Source organism: Lichenostomus cassidix, unplaced genomic scaffold (genome assembly GCF_008360975.1).
Source record: "Lichenostomus cassidix isolate B80296 unplaced genomic scaffold, HeHo_3.0 HiC_scaffold_33, whole genome shotgun sequence".
NCBI classification, from domain to species: domain Eukaryota; kingdom Metazoa; phylum Chordata; class Aves; order Passeriformes; family Meliphagidae; genus Lichenostomus; species Lichenostomus cassidix.
In genome coordinates this window covers 932619-951711 of record NW_028147632.1, presented here as the reverse complement: position 1 = coordinate 951711, position 19093 = coordinate 932619, and the positions used below count along the sequence as shown (strand labels likewise).

At 52.5% G+C, this 19093-nt stretch overlaps 4 protein-coding genes and 1 pseudogene across 5 annotated transcripts in view; 4 read left to right on the top strand and 1 right to left on the bottom strand.

Moving 5' to 3' along the window:
• Positions 1–19093, top strand: part of LOC146421325 (uncharacterized) — a 155209-nt pseudogene that overhangs the window by 39690 nt on the left and 96426 nt on the right. Inside the window, exon 6 of the transcript XR_014848719.1 lies at positions 7956–8870. The product of XR_014848719.1 is annotated as an uncharacterized LOC146421325 (transcript). The remainder of the gene's footprint in view (positions 1–7955; positions 8871–19093) is intronic.
• Positions 1–19093, top strand: part of LOC146421328 (uncharacterized) — a 238099-nt gene that overhangs the window by 148693 nt on the left and 70313 nt on the right. The window lies entirely within an intron of this gene.
• The window catches only part of LOC146421331 (uncharacterized), a 144333-nt gene that overhangs the window by 97507 nt on the left and 27733 nt on the right, over positions 1–19093 (bottom strand). The window lies entirely within an intron of this gene.
• The window catches only part of LOC146421333 (uncharacterized), a 55307-nt gene that overhangs the window by 11855 nt on the left and 24359 nt on the right, over positions 1–19093 (top strand). The gene's annotated exons all lie outside the window — the stretch shown is intronic.
• LOC146421336 (uncharacterized) lies at positions 12163–13604 on the top strand. The gene has a single exon (XM_085047468.1). The coding sequence runs from the start codon at positions 12213–12215 to the stop codon at positions 13026–13028; it is 816 nt and encodes a 271-aa protein (XP_084903594.1). The 5' UTR covers positions 12163–12212; the 3' UTR covers positions 13029–13604.

Genomic DNA, 19093 nt, shown 5'->3' with positions numbered 1-19093 from the left:
CCACAGCTGGGCAGTTTGTGTAAACCTGGCTTCTGCTGATGCCTGATGGGTTTTTGTCCTTTTTTGTTGTACTTTTATACTCTTTTTATATCCTTTTTACCCTTTCCCATTCCTGTACCTTTTACTCTCTGTATCTCAGCCCCACATGTTTATAACCCTTGTGCTCCAGCCTCGTTCAGAATTCTTTGGAGAAGGCGAAACAATCTCCACAATTTCAAGAGCATGAGGCACCAGCCTTGAAAGAGCTTTATCACTGGGACATGTTTCTGTAAACTAAGTTGTAACTTTTTTTTTTTGGGGGGAAGATAATTTGAATAAGGGGGCAATTACTTCATTTGTTAGGTTTCTCATTGGGGAATTTTAGATAGGGATGTTAATCAATGAAGTCCATAAATTGCAAACCCGTGATATTGTCACTCTCTTTTCGTCGTGGTGCACCTGGGATCCTATTAAACCAAGGTAATACCCTTTTCCTATACTGCGGTGTCTGTGCTCAATCTTTACCAGCATTTTAGGCATCACTGTGAGCTATGCTCTGCCCCAACCCCAAACTCAGCCAGGGATGATTCCCAGAGCAGCTGGTGGCTTTGGCCTTTGTGTATGCATTCCTTTCCATCAGCCTGAGATGACTGAACAATAGGTTTCCCTTTATCTAATCTCAGCAGTTTGACTCTCAGTCCAAAGTCTCAGTCAGGTATGTTCAGGGAGGCTTCTTTGATTGTACCTTCTTTATACACTTTTTGTTATAATGGGCAAAAGTTTATATCAATGTTTAGGCATGAACTATTTCAGTCTCTGACAGCCACCCTGTGACTCAAATATTGTAATAAATGTCTCTTTCTTAGCAGTCGTCTTCAGCATATGGGTTGTCCACGGAGGTGATGAAAAAAAAGATAATGGGAGAAAGGATAGAAACAGTAGAAGCAATAATATGAGCAATTATACTAACAGGTACAATAGTTCAAAGCATAAATTCAATTGTAATCATCAATTTGATTTTCATTAGTCAATACCCCCACCCCGTGACCCCAGGAATTAGTGTTTCTAAATGGGTGGTGGGTGTGAGGGGTATCTCTATATTGTATCTCTTAGATGTTAGCTCAATATGTTTGGAAATTGGTTATAGAATTATACAGCTGGTGTGGCTAGCACAGTTTTTCCCATGAGAGGTTTTCTTGTGTTTTGTAAATAAAGATAAAGTTTGGATGTTTTGGAACAGTGTCCCAGAACTTGGGCAGTGCAGGCTTGGCCAATTAGGCCTGGGGGAAGGCTTCTGACTGACCAATCTGGGTGACTTTTGAGAACTCTATAAATGTGATGAAATCAAAACAATAAAGGTCATTCCTTCTTGCCACTGAGAACCGATGCATTCATTACTCTGCTAGCTGCTCAACAGCGACAAGCTGGTTTTTATTTTTCTTGGTATAAATGTGGATGGATCTAGCAGGGATGTATGTTTTCTTTTCCACCACATTTACATATAGTTGGTAGAATTTTATAGGTAATATTTCTATTTTGCTGGATAATTCTATACATCATGAAAATTACTTTTATGATACAAAATTGACATACAAAACATTTTATACAAATTATTGTTAAGCAATCTTATCTTTACATTAGGGCTATGCTTTGTTTTTTAAGATTCAGATTATAGCACTGTTGTAATTTAGCCTTGAAACAAATTAGAAGTTGTAGCTTTACAATCAGTGTAATTAAAAAATGAAATTAATTTCCTTTCAAATTTAGTTGTATTATCCCAACTATTTTTTTTCTTTTCAATTTTTGAGGCAGAGTTATAATACTCTCTTAGGATATATGGCAGGAGATTTAACAGCCATTGGTTTGAGAGCTGGTAGAAGGCTTTTTGTATTTTACTCATGTCATTTCATATAACATTTGTTTGTGTTTTGTTAAGATTCTTTAATTTACTACTGAGTAAATTTGAAAAATTTAGCTAAATTATAATAATTTTAAATCTTTTCAAGGCAGAACTGGGAAGATTAGTGCATTTTGTATAAATTCTTATACCAACTCTCAGGATTAAATTGGTTGAGACAAATTATGTATCTATAACAATTTTTGCCACATTATTTTTCAGTAAAAAGACAAAATAAGTTAGACAAAAATCAAACATAAGAATATATAAAATATCTTAACTAATATTTGATCTTCTAGCAAGTCACTTGCAGTGAAAACACGAATAAATTACAAACGTTAACAAACTGACAATGCAAGCAATTATGGTGACGTTTTAAATTTTCATTGGCTCTCCTGCAGCATCATTTCATGTGTTGGTAGGTTCTTATAAAAGAAAAGTGAAAATTTGGCCCACTAAACTAATTATTAAAAGGAAATAAAAACTTACTGTTGCTAACACAAAGCGAAAGAGTTGACATGAAGAAAAGGTCATCACATTTAGGCATGATTTTGCTGTTTGCAGATTCTCTGCTCCCAAACTCGTTTTCCTTATCTTCAATGCAAGGGTGTTTGACATTCCTAGAAAAGAAAAGATACAAGCTTCCCCGGCAATACTTGCCTGAGTGGAACAAGTTGTTAATTGCATTAATTTTTTTAAATTTTTTTTTTTTTAGCTAAAGTTTTAGTTTTTATTCAGTGAAGTGCTTGTTGCACGACTTTTGTTGTTTCCCACAGGTTTTCAGTGGGGATACCTCTAACTGACTGTTCAGTGGAGGGAGTGAGACTGCTTTTAAAAAGTTTTGCAAGAGTTGCAGTCTGTGAATTAGGCATTTGAGTTGCTCTCTTTTTTTTTTACAGAGTTTTAGTAGGCTCTTGCTTTTCTCTTTGGAGTAGCTCACCTTATCAGTCAGTTTGGTTTTTTTTTTTTAGTTTTAGTGATTTTTTTCTTTTTGGACATTATTAAATTTAGTGACAAGCAATGCCATTGCTTAAAACATTTTAAAGAACTAATCACCTTTTTAGCAACCAATTGCTTCTTATTTCTTTTTTTTTTTTTTGCACCAAGTCCAATCCAGGGTAGAGAGGCGACTAACAAATGAACTAAAGAAAGACAATACAACATTATCTTTACACTGGCCGCTTGGGATAGGAATTTTCCCCTAAACTTTTCCTACAGCTTCCCAACAGAGGAAGCTGCATGACAAATACCTAAGCTTGTACACTATCTTCACAAGGCAGCAGCTTTATAATGGGCTTCAGGGTTAGAACCAATTCTAGTTTTCCACACAAACCACAGACTGGGGGGGAGGGTGGTGGGGGGTGTTCCCTAAAAGACAAGAGTTGCAGAAGTGACTTCAGGAGTGAAACCTGTCAATTCTGGCTTTTTACAACAAAATACACACACAAAAAACACAAAGTAGGGGCGTGGGTCCCCTCCAAACAGGAGTTTTTAGGCTCCGCACAACACCACGAACAGGAGTTTCACAGCTCTGCACAAAACACCAAGGAGAGGCTTTTACTACAAACTACAGACAGGAAGGCTTCCCCACGAGACACCAACAGCAGAATTGGCTTCAGGACTGAAACCTGCCAATTCTGGACTCACACAACAAAAGACACTAAAGGGAACTAGAACCCCCATATCAGTTTACTACAACATCTGGCCCCCAGAGATGACACTTCAATTTCCACAATCTACTCAGAGAAAACTGCAGTCAAATTTCTAAGTGTCTAAACAAACTAGAATATGCACAACCTGTCAAAGAAAGTTGGTCTAAGAGAATTGTTATGGATGGAGTTATAACAACTCTTACCACCCTTTAAAAAAAAAGGTAGTGTTTATATTTGTTAGTATATAGTATACTAACATAGTATAGTATAATTAATAATTATGATATAGTATGTTAGTATATAGTATACTAACATAGTATAGTATAATTAATAATTATGATATAGTATAATTATTCTAATAATTAATAATTAAATAGTATAAAAGGAAGAACGTGAAATTATTTGATGAGAGAAGACAATAGTATTGTGAAAGGCACTTCGGGTCAGAGAATGCTATCCTGCTGACTACGCCAATAAAATGTTATGATCCAATTATGAAGGTTCTTTGGAAATACCTCTGCCTGAATTAAGGTACAAACGATACCATATGCCAGTCAATAGTATGGGTTTTATTGGATAGAAAATATGAGAGAGAGAGGGAAGAAAAGAGAGAAAAAGAGAAGTAGGAAAAGAGGTGGGGGGGACAGAAAGAGGGAAAGAGAAAATATCACCATCCGTGGATCCCAATGATGTTGTGTTGATCCTCTCCAGCTGGTCTTCTTGGTGGTGGTGGTCCCCCCCAAAAGCACAGAATCCCATGGGTTAATACACACTCAGGCCAGGTGACAATGTCCAGCATGTCCCCCCGGGGCAGGGGACAGTCTCTTGCAGCACACTCTGCTTGCATCACCTGCACTCCTGTGGTGCCAGGCCTAGCACTCTGGGGGGTCTGTGATGGATTGTGACACCCCTCAGCTGCCTCTCATGTGAAAGTCCCGATTTGATGTAGCCAGTGAGGCTGGGGGTTCCACAGCTGGGCCAGTTTGTGTAAACCTGGCTTCTGTGAGCTGTGCTCTGCCCCCACCCCAAACTCACCCAGAGCAGCTGGTGGCTTTGGCCTTTGTGTATGCATACCTTTCCCTCAGCCTGAGATAATTGAACAATAGGGTTTCCCTTTACCTAATCTCAGCAGTTTGACTCAGTCCAAAGTCCCAGTCAGGTATCTTCAGGGAGGTTTCTTTGATTGTAGCATCTTTATATGGTTTTTGTTATAATGAGCAAAAGTTTATATCAATGTTTGAGACATAAACTATTTCAGTCTCTGACAAGGAGTAACACTTAACATTTAACCTCAGTTATGATTTTGAAGTCAAATTTAGCCACTTAACAGAGGAACAACACTTAGCAGCATTTAACTTGGTTTATAACTCTAACTTAACCTCACTTACAGGCCTGATTCAGTCAGATATCCGAGGCACTCAAACACCTCAGAGCAGCATTTCTGCCACATTTGCCAAAACACAGGCACAGTGTGTGCACACAGAAAGAGTCAGTGCCAGGGAGCTGTCAGGAATTCCCCTCGAGTACAGCGAAATGCTCACTCTGGATCCTTTTCCGTCTCCCCAGAGAGGGAAGGGTTGATGTTGCAGAGCAGAAAGGCCTTGCAAAGTGAGGGCCTTGCTGCCCTTGTAAAATCCTTGCTCACTTCTGTTACTTTGGTGAACTAGAAAAGCATTCTGGGAACGACTCAGCCAAGCTGGAGGTGAAAAACAAGTTACATAATTGTAAAACAATTATTAGTACCAATAAGTGCTCTCACCGTGGGGCTCGTGGGTGGTTGTACCTGATGCCTGTTCCTATCATGGTCTATAGCAGTTGGTTAAACACATCTGTTATGCCTCACAAGTATGTAAACTCATAACAAATGAACGGTTTAGGAACCCTGGATTTTTGCAATAAAGGGGTCTTTGCCATACCATCGTAGAGATCGTGTGTTTAACGCCGCAGGTTGAGCCTCGAGGAGTGGGAGGTCCCTCGTTTTTTGGGGATCCCCCAAGTTCAGCAAACGGGAGATTTCCCAGCTTGGAGAGGCCTCACTCAGAGGGAGGAGCTGCTCCTCATTTTGGGGCTCATTTTGGATTGCTGTTTATAGGGCCAGAGAGATGGGCTTTAGTCATGTACAGGAAATCAGGCTATGAAAAGACAACATCCATAAAGGAGACAGAGGAGTCCTGAGATTTTATTCGAATAAAGGGAGAGAATCCGATGAGGCACACGCCTGCGGGGTTTTCTTTCTCGAGGTTTTGGGGGGTGCAGCCCCCTTTTATCCCAAACTCCCATCCATGTGTTGCCCTGTTCCTTCCCCCACTGGCTGACGTCCTAGGAAGGCACAGCCTTCCCGAACTGCCTACCACATATTTCCCCCTCGAACTTGTCATTTTATCCCAAAGTTCAGAAACTCAGGCTTGTGCAGACCCGTTTGGTGTTTCAGGATTTTTCTGTTTCTGGGCCCTGAGCAGATGTCATGTGGCAATTCCTGGCATTTAGCCAGAGTCAAACGGTGACATATTCAAACCTGCAGCTTGAAGTTGATCCAGTTAACACCCATCCCCTCTGCCATGGAATTGTAAAGACATCAGCACACATCTTCCCTATCAGAACAATGCTTCACCTAGCCACAGTTTGGGTCTCAGCTTGCTTAGAAAGTGTGAGCGCAGGGATGCTGTGGATTTTGCTTGGATTTTGTATCTTCGAGGTCTTTCCTAACCTAAACGCTTTTGATTCTTCTGCTGGTTTTTCTGCACAGGGAAACACAAACCTTTTTCTTTTCATAAGGAAAAGAGGAGCTCGTTGGACCCGTGCCTGAGATGCAGCGATGTTTTACCATCAGCTCAGCGGAGCTAACAGGGGCGAGGAATTATTTTAATTGGGCAGCGCGGGGAGCACAAAACGATGTGGAACTTTTTTTACCAGCTGCGGGACACGGAAGACACTGCCTCGTCCCCATTGGCTAGTCCGCTTGTCATTCTTCCTAATCGCGGCGCTGATTGGTCAGAGCGGGGCTGAGGGACGGTCCCGCCCCGCCCCTCCTCATTCGAGCATTCGCAGGTCCAGCAGTGCCTCCGGATCCTCGGGAGCTGCAGCAGTGAGCGGAGCGGAGCGGAGCGGCTGCAGTGAGCGGAGCGGAGCCCGGGGAGGCGGCGGCGGAGCTCGGAGAGGCTGTCCCAGCGCAGGTGGGAGCCGCGCTGGCTTGTGCCGGGGCTCGGGGCTCGCTGCGGGCGGTCCGTGCGGGAGGCGACCGCGGCGAGGGGGGATCTGGCGGATTCGTTCCACCGTGTCCCCCCGGTTCCTCGTGTTTCTCCTGACCTGAGGCCGCTGAGGGAGCGGCTGCCCGCGGGATGCGACGGCGTGGGGAAAAGGGGGGGAAAGGGTGGGCGCTGGGCTTGGGGGGAGGGGGAGAAGGGATGGAGGAGGAGGAGGAGGGATGAGGAAGGAGCGGCAGAAATGCCCGAGATCCGAGGAGGAGGAGGTGGGAGGAGGAAGGAGGCGGAGAGAGGAAGAGGAGGAGCAGGAAGAGGTTGGAGAGAGGAAGAGGAGGAGCAGCAGAAGCAGCGCGGAGCTCTTTGTCTGTCGCGGCCCCGGGAGCATCGGCGCCCCGCATGGCGCAGGTGAGGGGGAGGAGGAAGTCGCCCCAAATGTCTCGGGGGTCCCCGAGCGGCGTTTTTTCTGGGCGGGTGTTTGGAGCTCGCAGCTTCCGGGATTGAGCCCCAAATGTCGTGAAGGGTCGCTGGGAGGGTTTGATTGTGCGGGGGGAATGTTTGGATGTGGCGGAAGGCCAAAGCTGAGGCGCCAGTGGGGCTTTGGGGGATATTTTGGGGGCTGCAGGTGGCCATGGCCCGGTGTCGGGGTGGGAGTGGGACATGGGGCATGGGGTCCCCCCGGGAGAGCGGTGGAGGGGAAGGGCGGGAGCCCCGGAGTGGGGTGAGCGGAGAGGGGCGATGGCGGAGCTGGGGAAGCCCCGGCAGGCTGGAGAGGGGGGAGCGTGGCTAAGGGGGAAGCCTGGGATCCCTGGAAGCGTGGAGCAGAGAATGAGGGGAGAAGGGACCCCTGGGACCCCCAAAGCCCCCGGATCATCCCTAAGCGGGACCCTGGAAAATAGGGGAGCCCGGGAGCCACGGGAGCCTCATGAGTGCAGGGAAGGGAGACCCTGAGGAGGCCAAAGTGAAAAGAGCAGAGAGGGGGAAATGGTGGGAGGGTTTTGAGGTGAATGGTGGTGGTTTGGGGATTTTATGGACACAAACCCCCTGGGAGACTTGCAGATCTGGAGCTGGTCAGGAGGAAGCCCCAGGGCAAGGCGCTGAGCCCTTGTTTTTCCCCCACAGCAGGATTTGTCATTGCCAAGGCATGGCTGGATGGAGGAGGAGGAAAAGGCCCGGAGATGCAGCCGGAGCTCGGAGCTGGGGGAGAAGCCTCAGGGCAGAGAGAAGCCCCACAAGTGTGGGGAATGTGGGAAAAGCTTCAGGCAGAGATCAGAGCTGATCAAGCACCAGAGGATCCACACTGGAGAAAAACCCTACGATTGTGAGGAATGTGGGATGAGCTTCAGTCAGAGCTCCAACCTGATCAGGCACAAGAAGATCCACACTGGGGAGAGGCCCTATGAGTGTCCTAAGTGTGGGAAGAGGTTTCAGACCAGCTCCAGTCTCCTCCTCCATGAGCGCATTCACACCCAGGAGAGGCCCTTCCGCTGCCCTGACTGCGGGAAGAGCTTCCAGCACAAATTCACTCTCATCCGGCACCAGGTGATCCACACTGGGGAGAGGCCCTACAAGTGTGGGGAGTGTGGGATGAGCTTCAGCTACCTGTTCATCCTGATGCAGCACCGCAGGATCCACACTGGGGAAAAGCCCTATGAGTGTGGGAAGTGTGGGAAGAGCTTCAGCCAGATGTCACACCTGATGCGGCACCAAATGATCCACACAGGAGTAAAGCCCTACAGTTGTGCAGAATGTGGGAAGAGCTTCAGCAACAGCTCACACCTCAGCCGCCACAAGATGATCCACACAGGAGAGAGGCCCTATGAATGTGGGAAGTGTGGGAAGAGGTTTCACGCCAGCTCCAATCTCCTTGTCCATGAGCGCATTCACACCCAGGAGAGGCCCTTCCGCTGCCCTGACTGCGGGAAAGGCTTCAAGCAAAACGGCAACCTCATCACCCACCGGCGCATCCACACTGGGGAAAAGCCCTACGAGTGTCCCAAGTGTGGGATGAGCTTCTCACAGAACTCTAACTTGACTCAGCACCAAAAGAGGCACCAGTGAGAGAAGCCCTGCGAGTGTCACAAGTGCAGGAAGAGCTTCATTGCTGCTCCAACTCCATCCCCTGTGGGAAATCTGCAGTGGATGATCCCCAGTGATCCCCATTGGGCAGAATCCTGGTAACCCCCATTCCAGGTGATTCCCATCAAGTTAGGGGAATGTGTTTTAAATGGCCAAATTATTCTTCTCCTGCTCTGGGTTTGTTAGCAATAAATGCAATTCACATTGCCAGTTCTGAGCCTGTTTTGTGCACAAAGGTGTTGGATGAGGGATCTCTTAGCCAGGTCCTTCTATCAACTCAGGAAGCCTTGGTTCAATTTTCTCTCCCCATGGCGGCTGTGCAGGGCAGTGAGAGAGCAGCTCTGCTGGGTGCCTGGCATGGGGCCAGCGTCACCCCACTGCAATGTGCCATGGCCTCGTGTGGCCCTGTGCTCTGGAGCCAGCGCTGCTGTTGCTTTTTCCTTCCTGATGATTTTCTCTTTTGCATCAAAAGCTTGTGAAGTGTCCCCACTGTCCCTGGCGTCCCCTGGGCGCCGGCAGCCGCGTCCCTTGGCCTGCTCCCCCTGGGCCGTTGCAGGGCGGCTGGCGGAGGCTGGGAGCTGCCGTGGGGGCCGTGGGGCTGCCCCGGGGGCTGCGTGCCGAGGCGGGGCCGGGAGGTGCGGAGAACTTGGTCGCTGTTTGCAGAGCAATGGCGCCTTGGGCCCGGGCCCGTTGCAGGGCTGTTCCTCATGTGCGGCTTTGGCCTCGGCCAGCCCGGGGGGCACTGAGAGCGCGGGGCTTGGGCTGTGCGCTGTGCAGAGCCCGCGCCTCGCTGCCCTTGGCTGGCTGTGCTGTCACTCGCAATTGTCCCAGCGCGATTGCTGCTCGGTGCCAGCGAGCGGGGACAAGGCCGGCGCCGGTGTCGCCCCCAGGCAGGCAGGCAGGGCTTTAGTGGGGCAGCAGCGGCACCATGGTGGGAGCGTGTGTGCGGCCCGGGAGCGGCGGCAGCGGGCGGAGGCCGGAGAGGCGGTGGCGGAGCTCGGAGAGGCTGTCCCAGCGCAGGTGGGAGCCGCGCTGCCTTGTGCCGGGGCTCGGGGCTCGCTGCGGGTGGATGGAGGGGATGGAGGGGGCGGCAGGGGGGCTGTGGCGGCTTCGTTCTCCCTCCCTCCCTCCCTGGCTGTGGCGCCGTGTTGCCGCTGGCCTGAGGCCGCTGAGGGAGCGGCTGCCCGCGGTCTCCTTGCCGCTGCTGCCTCGGCAGGAGGCGGTGCAGGAGCAGCGCTGGCTCGTCCCGCTCGCTGTCGGTACCACAGAGGTGGCTGCGCTGTCGGCGGCAGTGTGCGAGAAAATCCGCGTGGCCAGAGGTTTGTGTGCCCGCAGGAGACAGAGGAGTCATGTAAAAGTGACTTTATGGATGGACAGAGGGAGAGGCCGTGGGGCATTTGCCATGGGTCTGTAAAACGCAGCCTCCTTTCTATGCTCGTTTCCCCGGCTGCGTTTCATTGTCCCTTTGCTCTCTTGTCACCGTACCTGCGGGAAAAATAAAAACTCTTCAACAAGATTTTTAATGTTAGAGACTCAAGGCGTTACTTTATTATCTGAGCAGGATGTTGTTCTGGCCAGGATGTACCACGGGAATCACCTCATATACACAGAGCCCGGGTTTGTAGAGAGCATCATTCTATGGCACATAACTTTTACATGATTTCTCCGGTATTTTATACAGTCAAAACTCATAAAATGATTTTTGGTCCATGTTAATTGGTTCCATGTTGCTTATTTTCTATTATATGGTTTCGTATTGGATCCAGATTTCTTCTCTTCTGATGTTAATTAGGTCTTCCTTCTTATCTCTCTTTAGCCAGACAAGGTGTCTCCAAACAGCCAGGGGTGAGGTTTGGAGCTGATGTTCGTTAATGGCTGCTGATGGCCTTTTGTCTTTTGGTCTCCTCCTAGTGTGTTGGTATGTTAAGCTTATCAGACCTCACCTGGCAGAAAAATGTCCATAACAAAAATTTTAAATTCCTTTTCCCGGGCTAAAGACAAACAAAATCTTTGACAAAAGTTATAGAAAATATTTAAACTGGTATCTTTTCCAACACTTTGTCTGAGGTACTTGGAAGGTACAGACTTCCCTCTCTGCTCACTGCCTGTGTCCCTTAATATGCACCCCTAGTTTGTGTGACATTCGGTATTCGTGGCTCTGAAAAGTGTTTGTTGTGCTTGTGGAAGTTCAGGAATGGAGCAGGAGCTTGGCTGAGCAGCAGTCTGTATCAATTAGTAACAATTCAAATTCACAATGGGTTTTGGGACCTGATATGAATTCTTAGGATTCTCAGGGTCTGCTCCATGGTGTTGTAGGATTTTTTCTGCTGGCCATTTTAATTTTTTTAAATATTTTTGAGGTGCACCCTCCTGACCTTATGTAGCACTTTTGTGTAATCATTCTATATTTGGATTCCCAAGTGGTTTCCCTAAACTTGTGGTAGCAAAAATTCCCCAATGGTTTATTACACTCTATAAAGCATCCACAATGCTAGCACATGTTGGAGTGAGGAGAGAGATGATTCACCCCCTCTTTTTTTAGAGGTGTTTTCCCAAAATTCTCCATTTGCTGGGCTTTTTTGCAGATTAAGTAATTTGTGCTCAGAGTCAGATCTCCTCAGTCTGGGCTCTGCCTTGAGCTGTGCAAATTCCATCTGTGCAAGCAGGCAGAGCTTGGGCTGAGGGACAGAGGGAATTGGCCCAATTGCTCCCCCAGGCCACAAGGCCCTGCTCCATTGTCCAGCCTTTGCCCCAGCAGGGTTCATTTGCATTTCTAAAGCTCCTTCCTCTCGTGGCTGCCTGGAACAGAAACTTCTCTGCCAGGGCAGCCATCGGGTGACTCACATGTGGCTCTGCTCCCCGCAAGCTGCTTTGGGGTTTTTTCTGCAATAGTATTGTCTTAATTAGCTGCAGGAGGAGAAGCAGGTGGGATTTTGTAGAAGGAAGAGGAGGAGGAGTAGTGAGAGGAGGAGGAGTGTGAGGAAGAGTAGGGATAGAGGAGGAGGAGCAGGAAGAGGAGGCAGCCCAAGGTTCCAGCACTCCCTGTATCTGCAGCCCCCCACATGCAGCAGGTGACTGGGGAGGGGGATCCACGATTTTCACGGGGCCTAAATCTTGGAGTTTGTGAGGTTTATTTGGCTAAATGTTCATTCTTTGAGTGGTTTTGGGAGTGATTATTTACATTTTGGAGGGGCTTTTGGCTGAATCTTGATGTTGTAGGAGTTTGGAGTCTGTTTCTTTATGTTTGTGGGATATTTCGGAGTCTTGGTGGTTAGTGGTTTTTACAGCCACCAAACTGCCAGAGACTTGCAGAGCTGGAGCTGGGCAGGAGGAACCCCCAGGGCAAGGTGCTGAACCCTTGATTTTCCCCCAAAGCGGGATTTGTCATTGCCAAGGTGTGGCCGGATGAAGGAGGAGGAAAAGGCCCGGAGATGCCACAGGAGGAGGAGCTGCAAATGCAGCCCAGGGAGCTGCGAGGAGGAAAGAGCCTCACTGTGCCAGGAAGGCGGCCGGAGATGCAGCCGGAGCTCGGAGCTGGGGGAGAAGCCTGGGGGCAGAGAGAAGCCCCACAAGTGTGGGGAATGTGGGAAGAGCCTCAGGTGGAGATTTGAGCTGATCCGGCACCAGAGGATCCACACTGGGGAAAAGTCCTACGAGTGTGGGAAGTGTGGGAAGAGCTTCAGCTGGATGTCCACCCGGATGCAGCACCAGGTGATCCACATAGGGGAAAAGCCCTACGATTGCATGGAATGTGGGAAGAGCTTCAGCCAGAACTCCACCCTGATCAGGCACAAGAAGATCCACACTGGGGAGAGGCCCTATGAGTGTCCCAAGTGTGGGAAGAGGTTTCAGACCAGCTCTGATCTCCTCCTCCATGAGCGCATTCACACCCAGGAGAGGCCCTTCCGCTGCCCTGACTGTGGAAAGGGCTTCAAGCGAAACTCCACCCTCACCAGGCACCGGCGCATCCACACTGGGGAAAAGACCTACGTGTGTGGGAAGAGCTTCAGCTGGATGTCCACCCTGATGCAGCACCAGGTCATCCACACTGGGGAAAAGCCCTACGAGTGTGGGGAATGTGGGAAGAGCTTTGGATTGAAAACTAAGCTCAATGTGCACTGCAGGATCCACACTGGGGAAAAGCCTTACGAGTGTCCCGAGTGTGGGAACAGATTCTCGCAGAGCTCTACCTTGACCCGACACCAGAAGAGGCACAAGTGAAGAAAGGCCTTCTGAGTTAGGGTAAAAGCGAAATTATTAATTTAAAAGAACTAGAAGCTGGATAATAATAACTTTTGAACTGATTTAGAAGGCCAGAGATTGGATAATGATTTACTAAGATTTGCCTGCTGGAGACAATTAATATTTGCTTAATGATTTTGTGCCTACCTAGTATTGGGGAGGATAGAGAGAAGAGACCCAAATAATTGAGAAAAACCACTGAGTGTAACCGAGCATCCCACCCTTGGACCCCAAACCAGTACAGGTGGGTTCTCAGGCTTGGACTTGGACCAAGAACCAAGGGAGCATCGCAAGGGAGCAAGGTGAAGAGTTCATCGTGAGGAAGACTATCGATTATACTGTCATCAATCATTTTGAACCCTTGCCCACAATTAATTTGAGACACTGCGCTTGCGCGAGCATATTTATATGAACTTTGAACTCATTATAATACAAAGGGCGGATAGGTAATGAATATGTATAGGGGCTTTGTCTAACTTTATGCATATGTAACCTGTAACCTGATATAAACAGAGTGAAGTGCTGCTGACTGTGTGCATGCCTTTGGAGAGGCTACCCCCCCATGCACCCAAGCAGGAATAAACACATACCTACTTCGTAACTTCATCTGAGTTTTGGAGTCAATTCGGTGCTTCAACAGGAGAACGAAGCCGCCACAGCCCCCCTGCCGCCCCCTCCATCCGCCCGCAGCGAGCCCCGAGCCCCGGCACAAGGCAGCGCGGCTCCCACCTGCGCTGGGACAGCCTCTCCGAGCTCCGCCGCCGCCTCCCCGGGCTCTGCCTGCTGCCGCTGCTCCCGGGCCGCACACACGCTCCCACCATGGCGCCGCTGCTGCCCCACTAAAGCCCTGCCTGCCTGCCTGGGGGTGACACCGGCGCCGGCCTTGTCCCCGCTCGCTGGCACCAAGCAATAATTGCGCTGCGACAATTCTGAGTGACAGCACAGCCAGCCAAGGGCAGCGAGGCGCGGGCTCTGCACAGCGCACAGCCCAAGCCCCGCGCTCTCAGTGCCCCCCGGGCTGGCCGAGGCCAAAGCCACACATGAGGAACAGCCCTGCAACGGGCCCGGGCCCAAGGCGCCATTGCTCTGCAAACAGCGACCAAGTTCTCCGCACCTCCCGGCCCCGCCTCGGCACGCAGCCCCCGGGGCAGCCCCACGGCCCCCACGGCAGCTCCCAGCCTCTGCCAGCCGCCCTGCAACGGCCCAAGGGGAGCAGGCCAAGGGACGCGGCTGCCGGCGCCCAGGGGATGCCAGGGACAGCGGGGGCACTTCACAAGCCTTTCATGCAAAAGAGAAAATCATCAGGAAGGAAACAGCAACAGCAGCGCTGGCTCCAGAGCACAGGGGCACACGAGGCCATGGCACATTGCAGTGGGGTGATGCTGGACCCATGCCAGGCACCGAGCAGAGCTGCTCTCTCACTGCCCTGCACAGCCGCCATGGGGAGAGAAAATTGAACCAAGGCTTCCTGAGTTGATAGAAGGACCTGGCTAAGAGATCCCTCATCAAATACCTTTGTGCACAAAAGAGGCTCGGAATTGGATATGTGAATTGAATTTATTGCTAACAAACTCAGAACAGGAGAAGGAGGAAAATGTGACCATTTAAAACACCTTCCACCCAACCCCATGAATGGGGGTCACCAGGATTCTGCCCAACGGGGATCACTGGGGATCATCCACTGCAGATCTTCCCACTGGGGATGGAGTTGGAGCAGCAATGAAGTTCTTCCTGCACTTGGGACACTCGCAGGGCTTCCCTCACTGGTGCCTCTGTTGGTGCTGAGTCAAGTTAGAGCTCCTGGAGAAGCTCTTCCCACACTTCTCACACTCGTAGGGCTTTTCCCCAGTGTGGATGCGCCGGTGGGTGATGAGGGTGGAGTTTTGCTTGAAGCCCTTCCCACAGTCAGGGCAGCGGAAGGGCCTCTCCTGGGTGTGAATGCGCTCATGGAGGAGGAGATGGGAGCTGCTCTGAAACCTCTTCCCACACGTGGGACACTCATAGGGCCTCTCCCCGGTGTGGATCTTCTTGTGCCTGATCAGGTGGGAGCTCTGGCTGAAGCTCTTCCCACATTCCTTGCAATTGTAGGGCTTTTCCCCAGTGTGGATCACCTGGTGCTCGATCAGCTGAGATCTTCGCCTGAAGTTTTTCCAACATTCCCCACACTTCTGGGGCTTCTCTCTGCCCTCAGGCTTCTCCCCCAGCTCCGAGCTCCGGCTGCATCTCAGAGCCTTTTCCTCCTCCTCCATCCGGCCACGCCTTGGCAATGACAAATCCTGCTTTGGGTGAAAATCAAGGGTTCAGCGCCTTGCCCTGGGGGTTCCTCCTGCCCAGCTCCAGCTCTGCAAGTCTCCCAGCGGTTTGTGTCCATAAAAACCCTAAACCACCACCATTCACCTCAAAACCCTAACAGGATTTCCCCCGCTCTGCTCTTTTCACTTTGGTCTCCTCAGAGTCTCCCTTCCCTGCACTCATGCAGCTCCCGTGGCTCCCGTGCTCCCCTGTTTTCCAAGGTCCCGCTTAGGGATGATCCGGGGGCTTTGGGGGTCCCAGGGGTCCCTTCTCCCCTCATTCTCTGCTCCGCGCTTCCAGGGATCCCAGGCTTCCCCCTTATCCGCGCTCCCCCCTCTCCAGCCTGCCGGGGCTCCCCCAGCTCCGCCATCGCCCCTCTCCGCTCACCCCACTCCGGGGCTCCCGCCCTTCCCCTCCACCGCTCTCCCGGGGGGACCCCATGCCCCATGTCCCCCTCCCACCCCGACACCGGGCCGTGCCCACCTGCAGCCCCCAAAATATCCCCCAAAGCCCCACTGGCGCCTCAGCTTTGGCCTTCCGCCACATCCAAACTTTCCCCCCGCACAATCAAACCCTCCCAGCGACCCTTCACGAGATTTGGGGCTCAATCCCGGAAGCTGCGAGCTCCAAACACCCGCCCAGAAAAAACGCCGCTCGGGGACCCCCGAGACATTTGGGGCGACTTCCTCCTCCCCCTCACCTGCGGCGTGCGGGGCGCCGATGCTCCCGGGGCCGCGACAGACAAAGAGCTCCGCGCTGCTTCTGCTGCTCTTCCTCTTCCTCTCTCCAACCTTTTCCTGCTTCTCCTCTTCCTCTCTCTTCCTCCTCCCGCGGCTCCTCCTCCTTCCTCCTCCTTCCTCCTCCCGCCTCCTCCCGCTCGGATCTCCGGCCTTTCTCCCGCTCCTTCCTCATCTCTCCTCCTCCTCCTCCATCCCATCTCCTCAGCGCCCACCCTTTCCCCCCCTTTTCCCCACGTCGTCGCATCCCACGGGAGGAGCCGGGGCAGGTCGGGCTGGGGCAGCGCTGGGCTCCGGGCCAGGCCTGGGCGCCCCCCACGCGCCCCCTCCCCAAATTGGCCTGGCGGGAAGCGCTGGGGGCGAGGGGGGGGCGCAGGTGGGGTTGGGGTGGGGAGCGCTGGGCGCTGCGGGTCTGCCTGGGAACTGGAGAGTCATCAGCGCCGCGAGCTCGGATTGGATCAGAATCGCTCAGCGCCTTCTCCCATTGGCTCATTTTCGCAGGGCTATTTTTCGGGGCTGTTTTTCTGTGGGGTTTGGAGGTTCTGGGAGGCTCAGGGGGTCTCAGCGCCTTTTTTGGGGATCGCTGTGTGCCGTGTCGGTGTTCAGCTGCCTCCCAAGGCCCCCAGAGCGGGGTGACACTTGGGGACACACGGGGGTCCCCATTCCCGATCCATCCCAGGATCAGATCTGCCCCCCAATCACAGCCCCACCGCGGGGTCTCCCCAAGTCCCTCTCCAGTGCCCCCCAAGAAACGCGACCGGAGCCAACTGGGAAGCTTTATTGGGAGCACGGGGAGCAGCCGGGCGGGGTCAGAGTGACAGCAGGGCTGGGGGGACACACGACCCCCCCAAAATCCGCGCGAGGACAGAGCGGGGGGTCCCGGCCGGGCCCGAGGCCACGGGGAGGGGCTGCGGCCGGCGGCGGCTCAGGAGCTCTGTGGGCAGAGAAAAGGGGGTGACACCGGGCTGGGGGGCCCCGGGGGGAGCACAGCCGCTCCGGGGCAGGGGGGACACGAGCCCCGGGACCCCTCCTCACCTTCTTGCGCAGGTAGAAGCCGATCCCCAGCGCCAGGAAGATGAAGCCCAACACGAAGCCCCCGATCCCCGTCAGCATCTTGCTGCGGGCAGCGTCCGGCGGCATCTCTGGGGGGTCAGCAGGGCTCAGCACCCCCAGAAACCTCTCACCGACACCCCAAGCCCCTCCAAGCACTCTCCCAGTCGCCCCGAGCCCACCCAGGAGCCCCTGAAACCTCCCGATCCATTCCCAGCCTCCCCAGGACACACCAAAGCCCCTCCCGTCCCTCTCAGCACCCCACAACCCCTCCCAGTTGCCCCCCACCGCCCCAGGACCCCCAAACCCTCTCCCAGTCCCTTCCCAGCCCCACCAGCACTCACCAAGGTCCCTCCCAGTCTCTTCCCAGCACAACCAACCTCATTCAAACCTTTGCTTTTCCATCACCAATCTCGTTCCAGCCCCTCCAGCCTCACTCCAACTCCCTCCCAGTGCCCACCAGCACGCCCAGAACCTCATCCCACCCACCCCAACATCCTTCCAACCCCTTCCCAGCCCTCCCACACCCCCAAGCCCCTCTCCTAGTATAAACAAGTCTCTCTCCACCTCCCTCCCAATTCCCCCCAGCACAGCCCCCCCAGTGCCTCCCCCGCTCCCCGCGGCGCTGTGGGCTCTGGCCGTACCCCAGTGCCGCCTCAGGGGCTGCTCCAGGCTGACGTGCTCCACCATGTCACGGACGAGGAGGATGAGGAGGAGCCCATGGTCCTGGGATGAGCCAGCAGCAGGACAGGCAGGTGCTCCCCATGCCCTGCCCACGGGCACAGCGGGTCCCTTGCCGCCAGGCTGGGGCTGGGCTGGGTGGCCCTGCTCAGGGACACAGTGCCCCGGGGGGATCCCTGGATTCTGGCGGCACAAGCACCACCCTCGGCCTGCCCTGCGCTTGCTTTGGGCCACACCAGCCCTGTGCCAGTGCCTGAGGCATGGCTCCCAGCCCCAGCCAGGTTCAGTGCTGGCAGCAGAGTGCCCCTGGGCCAGTGTGTGCCAGCCTGGGGGCACAGGGAACAGCCCTCAGGGCCGGGCTGGAGTGACCCTGCTGCTTCCTTCTCTTCCAGGACTGATGGAGATGATGGCGCGCCAACCTGTACATATGTTCCAGTTGTTGTTCCAGTTGTTATCTTTTGTAAAGATGTTGTTTAGTTTCCAGTTTTTAGATAGAACGTTCTACTGTAAATACGTTCTATAGATTGTTGTTGTTATCAAGATTCTTCTATTGTAAATATTTTCTGCAGCTCGTTGTTGTTGCTGCTCTTCTGTAAATAAATTGTCGTTCGTTTTCCACAGCTCAGCTTTCTTTGCAATTCCTTTGGGCACAGCAGCACACGCAGCGTTGGGGTTTGGGGTCGCTCCAGGTTCCTGGGGCTGGAGGTGTCTGGGGCTGCTGGCACAGCCACCCCATGGCTGGGGGTCCCTGTGCATGGGGAGCTTCCACTGACACAGGTGCCACTGTCCCTGCGGTGTCTCTGGACACACTTGGTACCTGTAGAGGCAAATGCCAATGCGCCCATGGGATGGGCTCCAGGGCAAGGGGACACCTGGCATCTGCTCCTGACGGATCCCTGCAGACTCCACAGGGAGCTGCTGCTGGCAGCACAACTCTGCCCAGCACAGGCTTGATTGCCTTGATTTTATCCCTCAGCCCTAGCGGGTATTGACTTCCTCTTGAGGGAGAACACCAAATTGCCTGCTGCTGCCTAAGAAGCTGCAGCCCCTGCAGGGCTCATCCCTGCTCCCAGCTCTGGGCTCCTGAGCACAGCAAGGAGCTGTTGGGGCTGTTGGAGGGAGTGCAGAGGAGGCCATGGAGATGCTGCAAGGGCTGCAGTCCCTCTGCTCTGAGGAAAGGCTGAGAGAGTTGCGGGTGCTCAGCCTGCAGAGGAGGAGCACCCAGGAAGGTCTCACTGTGGCCATGCAGCACCTGGAGGGGCCCAGAGGAAAGAGAGGGACAGA